Source organism: Acanthopagrus latus, chromosome 1 (genome assembly GCF_904848185.1).
Source record: "Acanthopagrus latus isolate v.2019 chromosome 1, fAcaLat1.1, whole genome shotgun sequence".
Lineage (NCBI taxonomy): Eukaryota > Metazoa > Chordata > Actinopteri > Spariformes > Sparidae > Acanthopagrus > Acanthopagrus latus.
The window spans coordinates 9,239,519-9,263,653 of NC_051039.1; the positions used below are offsets into that span (position 1 = coordinate 9,239,519).

Below are 24,135 nucleotides of genomic sequence, written 5' to 3' on the forward strand. Positions count from 1 at the left end.
GATCCCTCTTCATCTTGGGTAGGAGGTTGTAGTCTGAGGACGGTGAACTGGGCTGGTGTCGGAACAGTTTAAAACAAAACTTCCTGGAGAGAGACAGTTGATTGTTGAGTGTCATCCACAGATCATCGAATACTGACACCTCAGATTGGCAGCCCGGGTCAGACGCCAATCCAAAATCGTCACTATTTGACAACCTGCAAATGAGGATCCACTAGTTTTCTCCAGGAAGTTACTTTTCGTTGCTTTAAATCTGCATTCCTGGATGGCAGCCAGCGCCACTGTGGACTTGTGGCCTTGTCTATTTTCTAAGACAGCAATGAGTTGCAATTTTCAGTTACCTGAAAAGCAGAAATTCCACCAAGTTTATTCACTTCAGACTTTCTGCAGAATCACTCAAAAACCTAAACCGCCCCTGGATGGAACAAGAGCTGCATAACATCATATTCACTTTCCCCCAACTAACACTTGCTGATTGTACAAGATCTCAGTTAGAGCTACAGTGCAAAAAAAAAAAATTCCCATCTACTTTCAGAGTCTTTTCACCCAAGCAAAAAAATGTCAAAAATTGCTGGTTCCAGCTTCTGAAACATCAGGATTTGCAGCATTTCTTTGTTGTTAGTGACAGCAAATGAAGAGTCTTTGAGTTTTGGACCGTTGGTGGACAAAAGAAGCAATCTGAAGACATCACTTTGGGCTCTTGGAAGCCGTGAGGATCTGACATTTTATGAAATAAACAACTAATCAGAAGTTGAATAGTTGCTAGTTGCAGTTCCACTTTACATCAGTCAGGTTGTTCACTCATCACAAGGTCGGTAGATGAATCCTAGGCTCTTTCCAAATGTACACGAGCAAGACCAAATCTCAAAATTGCTCCGGATTGCTGGATATGCCTGTGAGGTGTGTGAAAGGGCGATTAAGTGGCAAAATGTCAAAAAGTGTCATTTAAATGCACTCCAGCACTCACTGCACGGGAAAAAATGATCTACTATTACACTTAACTGTGGCTTTGTACAGGCTACCTGGTAATTTGGAATATTCTCAAGGGGAGTTAGGTAAACTTTATTCAGAGGTGAATTTGAATTGTAAAAGTTATGAATTATAATATCCTGGGCAGCCTACTTCTTTCAGAGCCAGTCAAGTATAATTAAAAAAAAAACAAAAAACAAAACCTCCAAGTTAAATACAATTCAAGACTGCACGGGTTACAGCCGCCAACATTACCATGACACTGAAATCAACACCTCTCTAAAACAGAACATTATGACCGTCAGGAAATCTGGATTTACTCCGGCAATGTTGCTGTATTATTAGAGCATTAGTCTCAGCGTCATGCACTTGAAACAGCTGGAGACTGAGTGGACATTTCTTTTCAGGCTGCTGCGTTCATATCGAACACAGAGATGCACAATTAACTGAAATTATAGCCAATAAGGAGAGATGATAACACGAAGCCAAACTGCTTTTACGGACCTGAAAAGAAAGGGATCTACACATTCTGTTAAAGCAGTGGGGTGATATGTTCCTTTACAGTCGGTTTTACTATTTGCATAAAAGACAGAAGATGACGAAGGAGCACAGGCAAAGCTCGCAATACTGGTTCTTTTTTTTTTTTTTGACCCTCAGGTGTGCATATCTTATCTGAACAGGCCTGGAGAAGCGGATAATTATTGGTTATTGGTGTGGGCTGAATTCCAATCTGAACTTTCAGCGTGTTGTCAGCTGCTCCAATCACAACCAGTTTTACCGGACTGACAAATAAGTGAAAACACACAGGATGGAATTATAGCTCTTTTTTTTTTTACTTTAGGAAAAAAAGACAGCTGTGAACAAAAACAGAAAATGAGTTGGTCCAAACCAGATAAAGAGACAATTCAACCTCTTTAGTCAGGACAGTGATCATCAGTTCCAACTCTTCAAATTTTTCCAGTGCTCCGTCTTTGCTGTAAACTTCAGCCAATCTCTCAAATGTTCAAAAAGAAAATATTTTCATCTAGACACTCCCTGAAGGCACAGCACAATAGCAATACTTTTCTTATTGCCCTAGATTCACTCGACGACCAGAATAAAAACAGACTTTAAAACAACCTCAATAAAAGCCAACACGCAGTTTGTCCCAAGAGCCTTTGCCTACTGATTGTGACTTTGCATAATGTGGGCTAACAAATGTTTGTGACAGAAAATGTTTTTTTAAAAAAAAGAAAAGTTAAGAGCATTCATACAGCTATGTAACAAGACACCCCATAAGAAAGCACATTTAAACCAAGTGGATAATGTTCAGAGTTAAACTGCAGCTTGTTGTCTGTGAGCAGCTCCAGCAGTCATTGCAACCAGCGTCCCTGTGACTGACACCCGGGCTCAGTCCTTGTATTCAGTGTACTTCTTGGCCGACCCGTGCACCTTGCTGGCGGGGTACTTCTGTCGGTTTAGGGCCATTTTACGCAGCACCGCTTGGGGGAGGTCGACGCGACACTTCTCGGCGAGCTCCACCAGGTAGATCATCACGTCGCTGAGTTCGTGCGCCAGGTGCTCCCGCTCCGACTCGGTCCAGTCCGGCAGGCCCTCGGCCACCTCCCCGCGCCACTGGAAGAGCTCCGCCACCTCTCCCACCTCACCGACCATGGCCAGCAGCAGGTTGCGGGGCTGGTGGAACTGGTTCCAGTCCCGCTCGTCCGTAAACTCCGCTTGCATCCGCCTGATGTCCTCAATGGTGGGCTCGCTGGTGAAGGTGAACCGCTCGGGCCGCCCGGCTCCACCGTTCTGGAGCTTGGGGTGACATGACGCCTCGGTTGCCGCTCCGTTTACCTCCGCTGAGTGTGACTTCTTAGCAAAAGCGCCATTGCTGCCGTTTGACGACACCGATGTTGCGTCGCCATTTACTCCGCAGGCTTCTTTTCCATTTGTAGCCATCATCTTGTATTAAAATAATCACCTGTGCTGCGTGAAAACAACTTCTCGAGGTCTGTCAACAACCTACTCAGCAGCCACCATGAGGAGAAGTCCCGCCAGTTGTTGAAACGGAAATGACGCAGCTTAACTCGGAAACCGGAATCCCACCAAGGGCTGGGCTTTGTAGTTTTTAGCAAATACCAGCGGCGTACTCGCACGCATTAAATGTCACGTAAAAAAACTACGTTTCCCTTGTTCGCTGTCACTTTACAACATGGCTGCCTCCTGTGTGGCAGCAAGCGAGCTGCTACATAATATGAACAAACGAATATCTGTATTTTATCCAAAAGTGTCGTGTGTAGTTAGACGCTTGAGCACATCGAGCTCACGATGCGACGGTCAACTGCAGCCGAGAGCACAGAGGTAAGTGAGGCTGATAAAGTGGAGTGGTTTGTGTTACAGTGTCCCTGACATGTCTCCTCCACCGAGCTGTATGTAGCAGTATTAAACGATAAGGTGTCCTAAATCATAAAATAAGTGGAGGGCGAAGACGTCTTCTTCTCCGAGTAACGTTACAGTATTTTCTTTCGTGTATATCAAGAGACCTCCATTTTTAAACCGTTGCAAGTCGCTAATTCACTGAAGAAAAGGGAAGTTGTGATCAAATAGTCATTTAATATTTTTGTTATTATCTAAAGTTTGTCTGTTTAAGCCATACGTTGGTTAAACGAGTGATTTAACCAACTCGCAACGAAGATTGAGGCAAAAGTGCTGTTGCTATGGTTACATGAGTAGCTCCTTCATATTGTGTTTCTCCCATTCCAATGATTTAGTCCTGTACTTTCATAAAGTACGGGCACTTGTAAAATACTGTTTGGTTTTTTTTATTATTATAAAGAGAACAACATGAAGCTGTACACATGGTGATATACAGAAAGTTGGACCTTAATATAGATAAAGTTAAATAAATAAATAAAATCAGCATCCTTCATTCACCATGAGGTAGCATCTTTTTTTTTTCTTTTTCTTTTCTTTTTTTTTTTTTTTTGACCCTGCCTTTTACAGTCTCACATTTTTCAACCAAGGCTCTTCCTCCAGGCTTTTAAAGCTGTCTGTCTGTATTAACTTACCAGCTGGGCAAAGTGGGCTCTCAAAAAATCCCCAGTAACCAAGGTCACACTCTGAGGCAATGAGTTTTTTTGTAATGTCATTGAATGTTTTTCCTCACTTGCATCAAGGGGTCTAAGGACAGAGGATGTCCTTCACTGTACGGGTTGTAAAGCCCACTGAGGCAATGTGATTGTCATATACAATATAAACTGACACGATAAAGGGCCATATAAGTAGATGCTGTCTTGGGAAAGGGTCTCAGTGAGCAAGGGTGTCTAGTTTGAGATTGTAGTACAGAGCTTAAATGATTATGTATTCCTACATTAATTCTTTTATATAGAACTTTACCTCTGTATCGGATGGCCAATATTATAGGCCCAGATTGTATCTAGTATCTATATTTTTGAAAATCATAAGGCAAAAATGATGCTTGAACTCATATTAAGTTTGATGTTAAACTGTAAAACATCTTACTTCATTACATATCTTTATCTCATGTGTTTGTTTACCATATTTTAGAGGTGAATGCAAAGGTACCTATGCATATCAGCTGATATATCAACAACAGAGTTTTTGACTTTTTGATATTGGTCTCTGCATCAACCCTCAAAGGTCAAGTATAGGTCAGGCTCTGGTTTAATCAGAGGAACGAATCAAAAAGCTATGTTATTCCAGAAATGTACACATGCACTGAGAGGGTTGATGAACAGCTAATTTGTGTTGTGGGTTAATCAGGGGCCATGATCAACATTGCTAGGGCTAATTCCTTTAGACAGCTCCGTCCAGAGCCACACAAGACATTATACAACAGTGTTAACACGTTCAGCGGTACACCATGAGAAGTAAACAGATCTTCGTGTGAAAAATTGGGGAAGTTGCGTGGCCTTGACCCCATCCAACCGTCTAGAGCAGTGCTTAATTCCAAATTAAATTTAAACTGCAACGCCTAATCACATTAACACAAATTAAGCCCCCACACCAAACAAGGAGGGCAGTGCCAGAGGAGACATTATTTGAAAGCTGTGTCCCAGTTCCGTACTGCAAAGTAGTTATATAATATGTATCCAGTATTTTTGCAGTTAATGTACAAGAGGCATAAAAGACAAATCAACAAAAGTTTTATACTAATGTAAAATGATACAAGTGGGCCATCGGATGTCAAGTAAACTGAGCCACTGACACATAATAAACTTCACAAAGAAAAAGCAAAATGTCTCTTTAAAGATTTAATTCTTCTTGCTTGCATTTAATATTTTTTTTTGAAGCTGTGAGCAGTGCCTCTATTTCCTTTGTGCATTGCATTATGAGATGATGGTGTACATCAAAAGCACAGTCAAGAATCAAGCCTTTTGTAGTCTGCATTCTGACTTTTATCATTATATTTATTTTCCAGTGTGAACACAGTACATCCTCTTGACTGCTCACAATTAATATGTAGTGGCGGCTTCTCTTTGAAGTCTCTGTATTTTAATGGACCCCTGTCAGCCGGGCCGAAAGAAGTATTTTCCCCCGCCGTGCTACACAGCCACTTTTTTGTCTGATGTTGTTATCCTCAGTCTACCTGTAAAGAAAAGTTTTTTTTCCATTTGTTTCTGTCCTGCTCCTCTCTGCCTCAGTGCTCCCCAGCATCTGATCGGAGTCGTGGGCTTGGAAATCCACGCCCAGATTAACTCCAACACCAAGCTATTCTCCGGCTCATCGGTTCGCTTCTCAGCGCCTCCAAACTCCCTGGTGTCTTTCTTCGATGCATCCTTGCCTGGCACATTACCCGTGAGTGTTGTTTAATACAAACACCGTTAACCTGTTGTGTTTGTGATGGCTTTCTTGTCAGGTAACCTCCCTCTGTGCGTCCCCAGGTGCTGAACAAACGGTGTGTCGAGGCAGCGGTGATGACGGGACTGGCTCTCAACTGTTCCATAAACAGGAAGTCGTTTTTTGACAGGAAACACTACTTCTACGCTGACCTCCCTGTGAGTTTTCCGCTCCCTGTCTCCTGCTAATAGGTGGGAGATTGATAGCTCAGGCATTAGCAGGGGTAACCTTATCTGACAAACAGCAGCACAGTTGTCCTGAACATCGCGCAGTACCATTGCTTCTGCTCTGATATAACCCATCCTCTGCCTCCAGCTTCTCCATCACAACCCTCCCCGTGAACTCTCCCCACCGTGAGCTCTAATTGAAATAGTGAGCAAGTCTTGCTGAAGCAGCAAAAATGCTATTTGCCACACGTACAGACGAATGACACTGAAAGCTGTTGGAAGAAAATGGCCGGTATTTTTTCTCACTTACCAGCTCATTTCCTCCAGTGCACTCCTATTTTTTTACATTATCCACAGGTCATTTCCTCCTCCATTCCTCTGCTGATAATTTGGGCATAGCTTTTCTTTTTATTCTCATAATTTTGAGTCATTATTCGAGTCGTAAAACCCCAGGTAGTGCCGTCTGTCTGAACAATTCTGGGTGTGATGTGTTTGATTATGAACTGTCTGCGCTAATGATAAGAGATGAAAATTAAATATTTAATTAAAAAGAACAATTTTGGAAGCTTAAATGACTCTGATCTTGAGTTGTTAACCATAATGGACTTCACTTGGATACCAGCCATCCTGTTAGAGTGGGTGGAAACTGGAAACTCCTCATATAGTTACTTTAAGTACACTCTTGTAAAGCAATATTGATGAATTTATTTATACAATTTGGCCACTTGCAGGGGAAGCAGAACATCTGGCAGACACAGAGCAATGTTAGCATTAATCTACTAAGTCAATGCTAATAGAACGTCTAATAGTCACTGTCCTTTTAGCTTTGTTTTTTGCTGAACTATCCGCCGCCTATGGCTGGAAATGACAGTGATGAGAGTCAACCAAAACTGTAATGATGTAGACCGTGAAACGATGAGCTGAAAGACGCTAAAACACTCAGTGGAGCTGAAGGAAGCTGCAGAGTTTGCAGTAATTCACCTCGCTGTCATCAGCTTCACGTTACAATTTTTTGACCTATTGGTGATAAAGAAAATGGAGTAGTGCAGCTTTAATGTTTTTATTAAATCAAATTATCCCAAGCTGTAGCAGTATTGTTTACTTGCATTGAATTGTGGGCGGACATCCGGCTCAGGAGATACTGGAGGCAGATATCTGCAGCGAGGGACAGAGAACGCAGTATTTTGAAAGTGGACATCTGTGCAAATATCAGATTTTTATGAACTTGGAAAGGAAGCATGAACTGGACGAATCTGCCTCACAGTTACTCACCACATTATCTGTTTTCATCTGAAGCTAATGTCTGCAACCATAAAGAATAACTGTCACAGCAGGCCCGGCTAATCGGCCAAGAATTGAGGAGGCACTGTCACATGTGTGCAGCAGGGTCATGTTTGTGGTGTTCGCCACATTCAGTAAGTGGAGCTGCTATGTGAAAACAATATTTCTTTAGATTATAGCACTTACGTAATGCACTGCAGACAGATTTATGTTGTTGTTTATGTAATGTTTATGTACTGAGGTGGGTTACACAGATATGGGTATTGGAAAGATGCAGTTTTTAAAGACTGTTGTAGTCTGATTTTGAGCCAAACCTTATAAATAAAAAGGGAATTTTACAGATGACAAAGTAGCCGTGTGCAGTCATATAAAATTAAGGATGCAGCACTCTGAGATGCATCAAGAACCATCGAATTGTAATCGAGTAATTGAGAAATAGTAAACCCTTCCTCGAGTCTGTCTGAGGAGCACCAGCGGCAAAACAGGCCTGTTGCTAAAAGAGCTCTCAGCTCGCTAAAACATCGCACACCGGATGATCATTTCCGGTCAGACAGGCTTCCTACCCATTCTTTGCTCCATGATCACTTCTTCCAAGTCAGGGATGGATCCAAATGGATCCTGCCTTTTTGATCAGTCTATTGATCTTGTTTCTGTCCTCTGAGCTTCAGCTGAACACCCAATAAACAACAGTATAAAATAGGGGCTTATATTATCACACAAATCTGCAGCTTCCCTCAATTTTCATGGAGGTTTATAGTGAGTTTCAGCTTCCTGTTAAAGCTGTCTGGCTCACAACTCTCATAGGGTCGTTTTGGGCTACTGCAGGCGTGTGTTTTATTTAGTGAAGGGCTCCAAATACCCACTTTACTCTGCCTCTTCAGCAACAAACAGCAGACAGTTACCGACAAGCTGGTGAACACATTGGAGCAGCTAAAAAAGACAGATTTTTTTTTTATCATGTAGAGAGACCAAAAACAGAGTTAAATGAGAGTGAATATTGGACTTACTTTCATCAGGTAGCCAGAAACACAATTCCAAACGAATGTTGCTCTGTAACTGCCGGATGTTTAATTTTTCGGCTGCTCCCCTAAGTGGCAAAAACGTTCTCATTGCAGCTGTAAATTCCTCCTATTGCAGATTTTCATAATTACTTCTGTTAATTAAATAATCAGTGAAGTAGATCAGACATGTTTGCCGATGAGGAATGACATTATCCTTAGTTTGGTAAGACAGTGCTAAAGGTATTTAAATATTTAAAAAAAAAACTTTTTAACACTGATGTTTCCATTTAACAGTCCAAGTGATGTTCACTTTGCTCTCTGTAATGGAGTGCTCGCATGGCAAGGTTTCACCACCCCTCAGAGCCCCGGGGTAATTTTACTGCCATTATGAGTGACATTTTAAAGCTTAGATGAAAATGTCATGGGAACTCTGCAGTGACTTTGCCCCACAGAGACCTCCTCTCATAAATCTAGAAATTCTCATAAAGAAAGTCGATTTTTAAAAACTTTTTTTGAAGTCGCTCTTTCCTGTGGTGGGATATTATGCTTATACAGCTTTGGGCAAGGTAATGAGGAGGATAATTATGTAGTGAACCGAAGAGACATATTTTCTTTTCCCTTTTGTAGTATTTCACAGAAACTGGCTTGAAAATAGAGGACCCTCATTAAGAAGCAAGCAGTACACTGAAAAAGAGCTCAAGCTGGCATTTTTATTGCACTATATTGACCAGACATTAGACATTTTGATTGCGCTGAAATCTATTATGCATTTCTGATTAGTTTCTGCTTTTCTAACTTGACTTCATTGTGAAAAATGTGACCGATAAGGCTTGATGGAGCGCAACGGCTTCCTGTCGATCTTCACAGATAGCGTTTTGTCCCATTTAATATTTCACAGACTTATCACACAGTTGCAGCAGCACATATTTTAATCGCCATGGCAGGGGGATACATTATCTCCCCAAGAAAAGTCCATACATCTTGAAAATTCCAGCGAAATCCCCTCCAGAAGTGCTGGATTTATTGCCGGGTTCCTCTTGCTCCATTGTGTGTTTACCAGAGATTGCATCACCTTCTTTTGGAACAATTCTCAACAGTTGACACACACAGCAGGGGCGATAATGCTCGATTTACAGTTTTTATTTCTCAGCGACATTTCCCAAACAAGTCATGCCAGCAGGTTGAGACTGAGCCTTTATTTGTCCTTTAAATTAACTGCACAGTACCTGCTGTTGCCTTGTTTAGAATTATTTCGTTTGCATTGATCTCATCAGCTGCTCAAAAAAAGAGTGATCTGTTCCAGTTTGATAGTTGGAGTCACAGTGGCTTTAATTATGCAGACGATGGGACATTTCTCACATCCGACACAAAGTCTGACTTTAATCTATGCTCATAAAACCAAACAAGTAGCAGGACCGAGGGAGAAATTATCCCGCCCTTGAAGAATACATTTGTAAATTGCGTTGTACATTATTGATATGTTCCACTAGAAATCCCTGATTGCATTTTGTAAAACACCACAGTTGCTCATTAAATGATTAATGCCGCTGCCCAACGAGCGTTCCCTTCTTCCGATTGAAATCGCAGGGAAAGACACACGCATAAAGTTTTTAACAGCCTCTTAATAAAACGCAGCTCCACACACTAGCATACCAGCAAAAAATCAAATAACGACAGTTTCCTTGAGATATTAAGCCTCCAAATAAACAGACGTGGCCTGGCTGTTGAAGCCTTGACATGTGTTTAATGAGAGCAATGAGTGTTTGTGGGTCGCTGAGAGGAACACCAGTGTGCGGGCATGAGTAATGAGATGACCGACCGGTTTGTTTAGTGACTTTAAAATGAGTCAGGAAATGACTTGGTGGCTCACGACACGGAAATTAGTTTTGAGCGTGCATGTGTGTCTGCGCGCGTGTACAGTATGTGAGCTGGCACACATCCGTATCTTTTGGATGTGAAAATGGGAGGAGAAGGAGTCGCAGGAAGTGTTTGGAGCATCACTGCTCATTAGGGCTCAAACTGCTGTCAGAGTGTAAAGTGGGGGAAACTTAATGTGGCTACCAGGAAATCTTATTAACAACAGACTCTCCTCGTCCTTCGTTATGCGGCAACAGTTGTTGATTTATTATGCAGGAAATGCTAATAGGCTTCACTAATAGAGACGCTCCCTAATGTACCGTATTGTGTGCTTCAACCAGCAGAGACAAAATTGCGACATTATTCACAAAATCCAGCAGATTTAAAGATTTAAAGAACAGATATCAAACAATAAAGTCTCCAATAATGTGTCACTTTTTTTCCCTCTTTTGATGGAGCTGTGGAGGTGATTGATTGTGTCGATCAGCCACATTGTACAGAGAGCCAGTGACTAACAGGCCCCCCCCTCCCATCTCCTCTCCCACGGCCTCGCTCTCTTTAGCATAATTATGATTAATGTGTAGGTCCTGTGATGGGGTTGCCATAGTAACGAGGGAGATTAACACCGGGGGGCAGCCAGGATTCTTTCAGGAATATAAGAGCAGGTGAAATATTTATTATTCTCCTGCTTTTGTGAGTGGGGACCTTGAGAGAAATTTTTAATGACGGTTCAGCCAATCAGCCGCCACTGCGTTTTTTGTTTTTGTTTGTTTTTTTATCTCACTGACTGTAACACTTAGCACTGACTCGAGGAAACGGTATTCTCGCTGCCATAGTTTGATGGGTTTCCTGCTCACAAAGGAGGGAATCATCTCACTCATCCACTCAAAGTCCGATGATGATCACATTTACCCCCTTTCCACCAAGCCGGTTCTGCTGCTAGTTCGGAGCCAGTCCCTTCTCTGGAACCAGTTCTTTGTGTTTCAGCTGCCAAAGAAACTTTTCCAGAGCACCGCCAAAGTTTCAACGTTCTCATTTGCAGAAATTGCCAACATTTATTCTGGTGATTGTGTTGCCACCCCATGTCTAATAAACATCCAGACACCCAGTTGGTTAACATTAACAGTTACCATCAATGGATTTTGCATTGGACATACATATCAGAGGCCAACATTAGAAAGGTTTCCAAGTTAAACTGGACCATTTATATTCATAACAATTTACCCCAGCTTTATCTACAGAGTGAACTAGGAGGATATCAGTTAGCAAAAGAGTCTTGTAATCTATGAGAGACGTAAAAGGTGGTCTTGTACACATTATTCCCCTGTGTTTAATAGTTTGAATTTTTAATCATGCGTACGAGTGCAGCCACCTTAAATGCTCTCTTCAAGGAAGTTATTTCATGTGGGATTCGGTCTGTGCAAATAGCTCACATTTTGTTTTGTTTGTGCTTTTGATGTGTCTTCATGTTCTATACTGCAAATTGCCTCTCGGAGGACCTTAAGTTCTTCTAAGTCGACGTTGCTGTTCTCCACATCGACTCGGCATAGCTTACACTAACACAGCCGGCAAACATTGTGGTTTTGAGTCCTTTTCTTATTTACTCCACGATCCCTCTGCTCAGAAGTTTTTCTTCATATCAGGCAGTATTTTTTCTTTTTTTTTTATTAATTTCAGGCTGGATACCAGATCACTCAGCAGCGGCGGGCCATCGCGGTAGACGGCGTGTTGAATTACAGCCTACTGGGAGGAAAAAAGAGGAATCAGATGATCAGAAAAACTGTCAGCATCAAACAGATTCAGCTGGAGCAGGACAGCGGCAAGAGCCTCCACGATGACGTCCGCAGCCAGACACTCATAGACCTCAACAGAGCAGGTAATGTCTGAAAGCATTAGGATAAGTCTGTGGGTATTTTATATTTTCGCAGTGAAGACCATAAATTAATAATACTAGTGTGTCCTCAGTGTAGCCACAGCCTCATATAGCTTATCCCTCCCTGCCACAGACTGTCATTGTTATCCAAAAAGCTACTCAAAACACATCAATGAGCCACACCTTCGCACTGGATGACATGCTCCTTTATCACTTTGAACATGGGCTTTGTAGTTTATTTTTGAGTAAACGCCCCTCTGGCTGAAAATGGAGCCCAATAACTCCACTTCATTACTACATTTACCACTGTTTGAGTTCTCTATAAAATACAGTGCCCGGGTTCTTTTTTTTTTTTTTTTTTAAGGAAATTAAACTTGAACTATAAAACTAGAGTGGCACTCAGTAGAGCACTTACCTCAACAGTTTCCCTTAATTCAATCAAATCAAATCTTTGATCAAAGTCAGTAGCACTGTGTCACTCTAAATTCAAACCACCCATAACCGCATAGAAATAATTTGAGATTGTCAGATCTGTAACAGCCAGCCACTAGAATTGGAAAAAGATGACCCTCTATTGAAACATATTTACTGGACTTTTATAAGAATCTGCATCAGTTTGTACTCTCTAATAAATAACAGCCATAACACAACACGGGTTAAGACATAAGACATCGTTGGCAGTGATAAAAAAATGTTTTTGAGTAGTTTTTCTAAGTAAAAAGAAAGTAAATATTCTCTGATTGCAGCTTCTTAATCCATTAAAATTAAATGAAACATTTTTATACACCTTGAAGACCGGGTGATTCCTTTATGTGATTCAGCCTTTAGATCCTGAGCATGATTTGGATTATATTGTCACTTTCAAGACATGTGACAAAATATTGTGTTTCGTTACTGGCAACAATTCCCTTTTTAAAGCCAAGGTCTTAAGCTCATAAATGTTTTTCTTATTTCAAATTTCTATCTGCTCCAGAGGCTGAGAAATGAAAGTTTTAGTGAATGTTGCTAATAAAAAAAAGTTTTTCAGAAAACCCTCAGGTTTTTGGAGGCGATTTCAAATGATGTCTTCGCCGTTAGAATTCATTTTTAATGTTCTCCCCAGGTCATAATGAGTAAAATGTGAATATTGTCTGGTTTCTTTATTTGTCTATCACAGTAACCTTAATATCTTAGGGAAATGGTGGGAGAAACAACACATTTCAGGACATCGTCTTGCGCTTTGGGGAACAGTATTTGAGATTTTTCACCCATTTTCTGACATTTTAAAAACTAAAGTTTATATATTTAATAAAGATTAATAAAAGATCATTAGGTGCAGCCCTAGTTTGAACAAATGGGCTTAGTCCTGAGTGCCATAGACAGTAGGTGAGACAGCAATGTACTAACACATGAAATTTGTTGACAATAAGGAAGAACATTTTAATCTGGAAGAAAACACGTCAGACAGACACTATTACATGGATTTAAAAGTGCTCACAAGGCAAGAGCTGTTGGGGTTTGTCACAAAGCACCATGGGATGGATACCTCAGAGATGTACAACACAGCTGTCTTCACATGCGTCAGGTGTAGGTCTAATGGAGCTGGTGATGGAGCCAGAAATGAGCTGTGGAGAGGAGGCTGCTGCAGCTGTCAGAGAGCTTCAGCTCATCCTACAAGCCCTGGGCACCTGTCAAGGCAACATGTCTGGTATGGAAATCACTCTCTGTCTCTCTGCCTTCTTCCCTCTTATTTTTTTCTGAGCTGTCATACCTCTAAACCCAGACTCCTTTCCCACTGAGTGTGCTTCTTCCCCGTCTCCCTCCACAGAGGGTCAGCTGAGAGTAGATGCCAACGTGTCCGTCCACAGACCGGGCGAGCCGCTGGGCACCAGGACAGAGGTGAAGAACATCAACAGTGCCCGATATCTGGCCAGGGCTATAGGTAAACACTTTTATAAATGGTTCAAAACTTAAAGGAAGCGTAGCTGGATAACTGTTCCATCTGAATGAGTCTCAGCTGGCTGCATGATTGCCCACAGGCGGAAAAGTAAAGACCGTTTTATGAGTCGACATTTGCGTGCTCTGTCACCCTGGAGGAATTACATAGAGTTTGTCTGTGTGGAAGTATATGTGTGCTGCAAATCGGTAGTAAAAGCTAAGAAAGTACATTTACTCAAATACTGTACTTGAAGGAAAATTTTGACATTTTGACAGCAGCCAGCCAACTGAGCTCAGCAAAAAGAAAATGGAAATGGGGGGAAAACAGCTAGCTTAGCTCTATTAGAGTTAACAAAATCTGCCTACCAACACCTCTAGAGCGGGAAAAAAAAAGAATTGTGGTGTAAAAACAACATTTTACTGTTTTGTGGGTCGTTACGTCCGAGGCTACATCTTGACCAGGTCCGGACTGGACTCGGGTAAGTCTGGTCTTGTTGCTTGGAAACAGGTCCTGACTAAGACTGAATCTGCAACTTATTTTGAATTCCCTTTTGTATTTCCATTTCATGCTATTTATACTTCCACACTATAATTAAGAGGGACACATTTTGTACTCCACAGCTTTAGTTAAATGGTATTTTGCGGATTGCACAAGATTTTACATCCAAAACGTATGATAAGATAATAACATATGATGTGTTATCAATTAAACCATGGGGGTTGCCCGTGAGTTCAGAATGGACACACAAAAAAACAAACCTCCTTTTTTTTCATTTCTCACTTTTAGAATGACTTGAAAAGATTGAGAACCACAACGACCCAACAGTATGAACTGTAAAATAGTTCAAACTACCTCTGTAGGTCTTTAGTAACTAAATCTACATTGCTACATAGACATTAAGGGAAATATAAAATCCAATGATATACATCTCTGATCTGTCAGGTGTAAGAAAAAACTTTCATTTCCTTTTTAAAAGAGATTTTTGCTGTTTGTTTTGTTGTTTTTAAATGAAAACCAGTTAGCTGTATTTATGAAGAGACATTAAGACAGGAAGCTTAGTTAATATTGACAGTAACTTGTGAAGCAGTACGTCTGGGACTGACAACCAGTCACAAACAATTAACTGTGTGATAGGAGCTGAATTGGCTTCTGGCAGCTGCTCACTTAAAAAAGCATAGATTTTAAAGTCGAGTCTGACTTCACTGACTGTTGATGGAGCTGCTCTTAAATAGCTGACAAAGAGTCGCTGCCAGAAAATTTCAGCTCCTTACATGCAGGATTTTAAGTACGCCTGGACGTGGCGCGGCACTGTGCTTGAATTATTTATCAATAAAGTTGTATCACATTCACTCTGCCGCTGGATTGGTATTTAAAAGTCATGGAGAAAAACATCGTTTATCACAGTTATAATGTGGCAGCAGCAGCAGTCAGAGACCTGAGGATTGCCAGTACATCACAGCAGATGTTCGGTATTTACCACAAAATGTCATTTGTGCATTTCAGTGTTTGTGAGTAAAACTGTCTGTGTTTGCGTACGCGCTCTCCCTTACATCACCAGACTACGAGATCCAGAGACAGATCGATGTCCTGCAGAGAGGGGGGACGGTGCAAAACGAGACCCGGACGTACGATTCCAAATCAGGGTAAGAAGATGAAAGAGCAGGGCCGCGATTGCCAAGCCTGAGCTACCGCGGCCCCCTCTGACTGGGATCTGTGCCTGGTTCATTAGTCCTGAGCTTTTGCTGAGGAAGAACCATCATGGTAATCATGATGAATAGAGCCATTTGGATGCCGCCGTCATCCTGTGTTATCTGTGAGCTATGTGCTACTCACAGGCTTATGAGCTCTCAGAATGAGCCAGCTCGCACACAGCTGAGGCCTTGATCATCTTCTGGTGCTCTGCCTCATTCCCATGAGGCCGTGTCCAAGGTACATGGTGAAGTCTGTTTAACAGAGAGTGGCGACATATGACTGGCTCCATTTTATTTATTTTTTTTGTTAGTTCCTGTGAAGGTGGCTTGAGATTCAACAACACTGGTTTGACTGGAAGGCATCAGCGCTCACATGTTCCCAGTCTTTTTTTTATTTATATATTTTTTTTTCGTAATGTGCTTTTACATGTTTGTTTGTTTTAGTTTTCTTGCAAATCACCACTACACAGACATTATTTTCTGGGGTCAGGTGCAGGGTTTGTGCAAAGCGTTGATAGTTTAGAAAATGCAAACTTTTAAAGGTGCAGTATGTACGAATTTAAAATAAAAAACATTTAAAGAATAACCAGCAAGCTTCCTCCAAGCTCCCAGTCCGGACTGCCAACTGCACAGCTAACTGAGCTAACTAGCTATTGGCAGCAGATACAGTTGGCAGCGGTTAGCAGGTACTTTATCTATTTTAAGTATGAATTCGACAAGTGGCCAGGTCTTACATATTGCACCTCTAACAGGAATCACATTGTCATGAATTCTTTAGGCCATTACTACCAAAATATTTTTAATTTCTGATGTGTGCATCTTTTCCCACAGGGAGACAGTTCCCATGAGGGACAAAGAGGGTCTTCAGGACTACAGGTGAGTGTGAGTGTGTGGGCTCTCTACATATCTCTGCTTGTTTCGGTCCCGGGAGTTTGTGCTTATTGAGGTGCAGTTACGATATCAGGAGGCGCTCTTGTCCTCAGTGAGGACTGAAAGAGGACGAGAGCGTCTTGAGTGGCAGGTAGATGGAAGGAAATAAACACACATCACTCAAGGTATCTGATTTTTAGGAGGGGGGGAATGATAGGTGGGCAGGTTTAAGACTGATGGAGTCAAATGATTAGAGGAGTAAGTGAAATGTGACAAGTGTGGTGTCAAGAGGACTATTAGTATCCCAACCAAAGCCAACCCTCTCCTCTCCGAGCTTATCTGTACTGCTGATAAAGCATTCTCCCTCCTCCCTCCCTTTCTTTCAGGTTTATGCCGGAGCCCAACCTGCCCCCTCTGATTGTGTATGAGGATAACGCATCACTGCCCACTGGCATTGAAGCGTGCCAGGCGGTGGTGGTGCAGAAGATAAGGGAAGGGCTGCCAGAGCTACCCAGTGTCAAAAGAGACAGGCTGGTGGAAACGTACGGCATCCTGCCCGAGCACAGCTTCACTCTGGTGGTGAGTTTATAAGTGGGTGAGAGAGTCGATTCCCTCACTAAATCTCCTTCCTGCATCTTTTATTTTAATTGCCGCCCCAACAAGTCCGAGCGGAGTCAGCTTGGATGAAGTCCTGCTTGAATCCGAGAGGCAGCTGTGCACTGCTGGACTCTGCTTGATCCTAATTAGATAACATGCAGGTGAAGTGATTGAGAGCATTCTCGTTGCAGAACGAGGACGGCCTGGTGGAGTACTTTGAGGCGGTGCTGAGGGCGACCAAGAAGGAGCCAAGGAAGGTGATTGGCTGGGTGACAAACGAGCTGTTGGGCCACCTCAAACTGCATGACATGAATGTGAGCCAGAGGTGAGACATGGACGCAACCCAGCATGTCGCTTGCACAATATTCTAATAATGCCATCAAGCGAGCGTCTGACTGCTGCCAGTGATCAGGTCTTAGATTTCAGGGCTCCTCTGAGGCCTCCTGTGATTGGCTTGTTGCACATTTTGAATGCGGGAGGTGGAAAGGAACATGTAAAGATAAAGACACACGTGGGCAGACGCTTTGTCGAGGCTGCTTTCAGCTTTCGAGTCCCGAGGTCATGGGTTACTTTTTCTGAACTCACCGCAACTGCTGCTTTTTTCTCCTCCTGGCAAAAAACTGAATCCTCGTGTGACAAATGATGCGAGGTGAAGAGGAAAAGGTTAGAAAAATAAAGGTCAAACTATTCACTTCAAGTAGCTTAGAGGTTATAACCCTGACCATGAACCACAAAGCACCGAGTTCAGGTCTGACCTTTCTCACCCATCTCTCTCTCTCTCTTGCTCCCTCTCCTTCTATCCTGTCATCTTTCCTCCGTCTGTAATGAAGTCATAAAAAAGCCACTCAAAAAATTGCATTTAAGGAAAAACCCCTCACTCTCCAGATTCGGTCTGTGTCAGTCAAGCTTTCTCTTTATTATAAGGTGTCACAAGGCAATGCTTCAAGTGTTCATGTGTGAAAACTGTGATTTCATGTCACCCAAAAGTGATTTTATTATATCTGGTATCAGACATTCAGCTCCACATCATGTAACTGGAGACCAAAACTTCAGTCTCAGACACTTCATGAAATTGAGTAGTTAAAGCAGATGGTTATACAGATAGATTTGGCAAACACAGCTCTGCTCTTTGAGGGAGCTTTCATAAAATCCTAGCAGCAAGGAGGGTTCTGCAGGGAGAGCTAATCCCCTCCTGATAAACATGAACAGTAGATCAGTTATATGTCCTACAATTTAGTTTTCAACTGGTTATGAAACGCTCTCAGTTTAATACCGATGTCTATATGTGACCTACATACTGTAAGCAAACAGGACAATGAGTGAGACAAGTGGCCCTTTTGATATAGTTTATATAGCTCTTCCTAATTCCAGATCAAATGGATCAGATTCAAATGAAAACAATGCTGAGGATGAATGTGTGTAGGGAGCTGAAGACAAGAGTCTGTAACGGTACAAAAGCAAAAGACCATAAAAGCCTAACGTACACACTGGATCATTCACATGGTGTTATCACGTGTATTATGAGCAAAATATAAGTATTTAATTGTTAAATATCAAGGTTATCATCAGTATCGGTATACCGCTAAAAAGCCTATTTTGAAACAAATGCACGTGGAAACACTTCCGCTTTTGTCCGTAGGGGGCGCCAGAATCAACACGAAATGCTTAAAATCAACAATTCAGCACATAAGGAGGACACTGAGGTGGTGGAGGGAGTTCTGGCAGCAAACATCACTGGCGTATGTGGCATGGTTATAAGAAGAACGGCGATGAAGTCGGACCAAATTTTGCCCAACGAGATGTATTCACGTGGGGCGGCCGTGAGCAGAAGAGGCAGGAAATGGCTTGTGTAGGCAGGAGCAGGAGCTATAGGCTAACAACAGCAGTCCAGAGAAGTCATAAATTAACTTTAATGGTCCACCTGAATGAACGATTCACCTCATGCATCTTTTTAAATGCACTGCAGTCGTATCTAATCAATCCAATTTTGGGGGATGACACACGTTAACATACCCATACTTCAGTTTTTCTTGGCTTAATAGGAAATGCCTCTAAAAACCTGAGTTATTGAACTGCTTCCTCTCTGTTCCCCCAAGAAGGTTTGCACTGGATTAAAGAGCATTTAGCCACAAAAAGAAGAGATATTGTCTCTGGCATACGGTGCTCAGAATAATGTTTCCACAATCAAGCTACAATTTCTGTTAAAAAAAAATGACAGTGAATCAGCTTCACTAAGATAAATCAAGCCCGTTTTAACCAATTTGCACTGAGCTGGTTTGGAGTGATTGAGGATCAAAGGATGATCAGATTGGAAGTGTTCACAAACACTGACTGGAGCGTCACATACTGTACAACAGTGACGTGTGTGACATCATAAATCATAAATATTCTCTGATGCTTTGTGTCTGATGATGAGAAAACACCTGCGACAGACTGACAGGCTGCCAGGGAAGAGCCTGTTTTGACAAATCCAATTACATTAGCGGGATCATTACTTTTTCGGGGGAAGAAGGTCTTGTTTTGATTTCTCTCCAGCTGAAGCCCTGTCAGCTGGACCGTGCTGCATTTTGTAAATGTTCAAAACATATTTTGAATTGAAGTCTTTTTATTTGAATATTTGGATACAAAGAGAAGGTGCCACAGTACCTTTCACGCTTGTGCTTCAAAAAAAAAGGGAGAAGATGCCTGTGTAGTCTCCCACTGTTTCTGTTTACGGCATCCCGTGACGCTAATTTCAACTCATTTTTGTCGTGGCAATTTTCTTAAATGGACGATTATCAGTGACAAACACACGAGGGCGGTCATCTGGGTTTGTCGAGCTCTCAGTCGGGGGATCGCAACTTTAGAAACTTCACTCCAGCATCATCGAGTCCGCTCACATTATTCCAAGTAGTTAATTCGAGTGAGTAATTTTCGCTATTGTTCGCCTCTGAAAAATATGATAATTTCTCAGAATAAAAACATCTCTGAGTCATTACAGAGCTCATGAAATTGAAACGAGTAATGACTCGACGTCAGTGCAGATGCTGTGAGCTTTTTACTTTATCGGCCATTGCCAGATGGTCGTGACGCCACTTGTGTGTGAGTAAAACCACAAAGTAGCTGGTGTTTTTATATATGTGCAGTGTTGCATTCGCTTTGTTTTTTTTCCTTAACTCTCATCCTTTCAACCAAAGAGTGGCCGGCAGAACTGCTGAAAGCCACAGGCAGATAAGAAAGTTAAAAACTTGTAAAGTGTATACCCGGGTGTGTCGTTACATAAAGAATGAAATGGTGTTTTGGGCCTGAAAATAAAATGTTTTGAGGAGTTTTAACAATCATGTGTGAGTCAATATGACGACAGTCTGCTGCTGTATTCTCCTTTGGCCCGTCTCACTCAAGTAGAATATGAAATTGGGGAGAATATTTGGTCAGGCAGCCGGAGAGGTGAAACTCTGGACGTGTCAGGAAGGGCTCATTCAGGTGCTTCCACCAGCTGAGATGAGTCGCTCTTCCACAGCTTCACCTCACAAAAAAAAGTAGCCGGGTGTGCTGGCAGCTTGACTCGACTCACTGCGAGTGCGGTGGCTGGTTCGTGGCAGGATGGTGACACGATGGCAGACAGACATTTAAGAAAATTCAAAACAAATATAATGAGGGCGTTCCACTTCAGTGGCTCCCAGTGTTTTATGTCTGACAGGCAGCCAGACGAGCTCAGAAGCGACCCCCCCTCACCGGCACTGCTCAAATATAATATGTCCTTATCAGGGGATTATGAACTACATGTTATTATTTCAACTATATATGTGTGGTTACTGTTCCACTGTTTATCCATTACTTTTAGTAAACTAGTTTAACTTTAGGTCACAATTTCAACTGTTTATTCAGTACTTTTAACAAACTAGCTCAACTGTTCTTTTGGCTTCTTCAAGCTAACCATTTTGATTATTTGTTTAGTACATTTAACTAGTTTATTCACCACATATTTCCATATTTAAGTATTTTTAGTGCTTTTTATTCTGTTTGCTTATTTTGGCTAAATAACTTAACTTTAGCTTACAATTTCAAATGTGTATTCGGTACATTTAGGGAACTATTACTATTTTAGTTAACTATTTGATCAGTTTATTGAGTGCATGATTTAGTACTGTTTGGTACTTTCTATTTGGTTCACTTCTTCTGGCTAACTATTACAACTTTAGCTAACAATTTGAACTGTATTCAATCCTTTAAGCTAACTATCTCAGCTTTAGTGTAACTATTACAACTTTAGCTAACAATTTTAACTGTGTATTCATGCATTAAGCTACTTACATACATTTTAGCTAAAAAAAACAACCTGTTTATTCAGTACTTTTAACTAACTATCTCAACTGTTTAGCCTCCCGAATGAACAGTTACAGTAAGCAAAAATACTGATCAGGTAAAATTGTTAGCTAAAGGTGAAATAATTAGCTAAAGCTATTAAATGTGCAGTTGAAATAGCATATGTTAACTGTCAAATAATGCTATTTCAACTGTTGGTTGATCACTTTTAGCTAACTGTATAACAATGTATTCATTACCTTTAGCTAACTGTACTTTCAGGTTAGTGTTTTAAAAGTGTATTTGTCACTTTAAACTTACTATTTCATTTTTTATTTACTAAAAATATGTATCACACAACTAGAAATCCTACCTGCCATTTATTTTCCTCCTTAACACAAATATGTGGATGTATTTTTCATCAAATTTCCAATTAACTGAGCCTCCAAGCAACATCTCATGTTCCCTCTCAGGTCCAAGTACACCACTGTGTCTGACACACAAACCGTCCACCACGCCAAGCTGTGTTTGTAAAGATGGATACTCTTCATCTATTTTTCCCAGCGTCTTTAAAATCATTTAGTTCGAGACGGACTGTCTGGCCTGCAGTGCACTGAATGGAACTGTGTCTCTGCTTAATATATTCTAACAGGCTTTTTGATTCAGTTTGTCTGGTAGCCCGGGGAATCAACAAGTCATCGGCAAGACAAACACATTTAGTCAAATCACAAATGTCGATGGAGTCCATCCTTTCAGTCTGATGTTTCCGCTGTCTCTCTTCCTTCCTCCCGTTCCTTCCTTCATGTAAATCAAATATTCTTTCAGGACACCTAATAAACTGTCATTATTTGTGTTTTCAGCCCAATCTCTCCTCCTGCCCTGGCTGAGCTGCTGGAGCTCCAGGAAACGGGACACATCTCCTCCTCGGTTGCCAAGCAGGTCAGCGAGCTGCAGTTAACCCCTTCAATCTGTCACTCAGTACAAACACCCCAGCTAAGGATTGTTTGCATTCTCACCTGTGTCTCCTTTCTGCTCTAAGGTGTTCCAGGAGATGTGGAGGTCATCGGGCAAGACGGCCCCACAGATCATCCAGGAGCTGGACTTGGGCCTCGTTAGTGACGCCGCACAGCTGCACAGCATCTGCCAGAGGATGGTGGACTCGCACCCGGATGAGGTGAGGGCTCAGGTTTTACGCTCTTACTCATGATTACATTGTTTTGTTTTGTTTGTATGAGAGGTTTTTGTGTTTTCTGTGTTTTGTCTTTAGGTCCAGGCCATCAGAAATGGAAACAAGAAAGTTCTGAACAAGCTGATGGGGCTGGTTCAGAAGGAGACCAAAGGGCGGGCCGACCCGGTTTCGGTGAGGTCAATTTTACAAGAGCTGACTTCATGAAGGTTGGACTTTTTTATCACAGATCCAGAGTCAAATCGCGGCATGTGTGACTTTCATGAAAGACAAAATGATGGAGATCTGTATGAAAATGCAGATACGCAGAGCAATCACGTCCACCAGATCTTCTGTGGGTTCATTTAACTGATGATCGTCGAGCTTAAAATTAAGTTTCCATCGAAGTTTTTGTAAATACTGAGCAAAGTTTTCACCAGAAAGCCGTCATTATCTTCTGTATTTATGTACACTACATATGTCCTTACAAAGAAATAAATCTTTTCAGATGAATACTCTCAGTGGCAGTGTTGTATCAGTTTATTTTGTCTGGGGGGAAAAAGGCGTCCGTGAATCCCAAAATACTGTAAATGGGTTTCCATTTGATTAAAATCTGCTTGCGAGTCAACAACTAATTAGATTTACATTCCTGTTAAGATTGATTTGAGAACGATTCCTCAAAGCCATCCACCGTATAACTCAGTATAACCCTCTCAGTATGACTTTATGTTGCAGTGTCCACCGCCCTTCTTGGCCTTGATAGTCGTTTGTGAGGCCTGAAAAATATCAGACAGCCTGAAAATGAAACTGCTGACACGACAGGCGCTCCCTTATCAAGAGATTTAACAGGAACCACCTTCGAGTCATCCAGGGAGGAGAGCGATCAATGAGCTCCCTCTTGTGGCTGCTGCAGGTTATTTGCCCTGTAATGTTTGTATATGGTGCATTAAATATGAGGTGCAGATCTTTTTCACATCTTTATCTTAATTGTGTCACTGCTTAAATATTCTTATCTACAGGAAATTAACACAAGTTAATTACCATTCTGTGCCATCGCCAGTTAACTCTTTGCTGCTAATTGTACATCAAGTGCATTTTATCTAAATGCAGAAAGAAAAGGCTCATTTTATTACAAGAAAGAACCCTGGTGTTTGTGCGTCGTGTCCAATTTGGAGAAAATAAAAGTTCCATCTTTCACATTTGCTCAGCAGATGGCCACAGGTGTTGTTTTCTGGTCAGCTGCACCTGTTTGCAGGCTGTCTGTGTGGCTGCTGCACAGCCCCTTGAGCTGTTGGAAGCTTTTTTTTTTCCCCCTCACTCCAAAAATAATTGTTAGACTTTTTGTTCTGCTGGTCTTGGCCTCAAATTGTTGTAGTTCTTACATGTCTCATCAGCAGGTGACGAGACCCCAGCGGGCCATATTTAGCCTCATTCATTTCCTGAAGTTCATCCCACATTGATTTACCTTCACGACGCTTCTTGACCCGTGTAATAACTTGTTCGCATGCATAAGCGCGCCATGGCACTGTACACTCAGCAAAAAAGATGCCGTCAAAAAAAAATTAAAAAAAGAAGCTTGTCCTTCACAGTTTGCTTCATCTCTGCAGTGTTTCACAGTCATTG

General features: G+C 41.7%; 2 protein-coding genes across 2 annotated transcripts; one reads left to right on the forward strand and one right to left on the reverse strand.

The window, feature by feature from the left end:
- Positions 1 to 1,775: 1,775 nt before the first annotated feature.
- Positions 1,776 to 3,037, reverse strand: dctpp1 (dCTP pyrophosphatase 1). The gene has a single exon (XM_037099667.1). The coding sequence runs from the start codon at positions 2,908 to 2,910 to the stop codon at positions 2,356 to 2,358; it is 555 nt and encodes a 184-aa protein (XP_036955562.1). The 5' UTR covers positions 2,911 to 3,037; the 3' UTR covers positions 1,776 to 2,355.
- On the forward strand, positions 3,018 to 23,033 carry gatb (glutamyl-tRNA(Gln) amidotransferase, subunit B). The gene is made up of 13 exons (XM_037099652.1): positions 3,018 to 3,309; positions 5,613 to 5,766; positions 5,853 to 5,966; positions 11,792 to 11,990; positions 13,552 to 13,674; positions 13,795 to 13,908; positions 15,464 to 15,548; positions 16,428 to 16,472; positions 16,853 to 17,045; positions 17,255 to 17,388; positions 22,208 to 22,286; positions 22,387 to 22,521; positions 22,615 to 23,033. The coding sequence occupies exons 1-13, from the start codon at positions 3,161 to 3,163 to the stop codon at positions 22,738 to 22,740; spliced, it is 1,650 nt and encodes a 549-aa protein (XP_036955547.1). The 5' UTR covers positions 3,018 to 3,160; the 3' UTR covers positions 22,741 to 23,033.
- Positions 23,034 to 24,135: the final 1,102 nt, after the last annotated feature.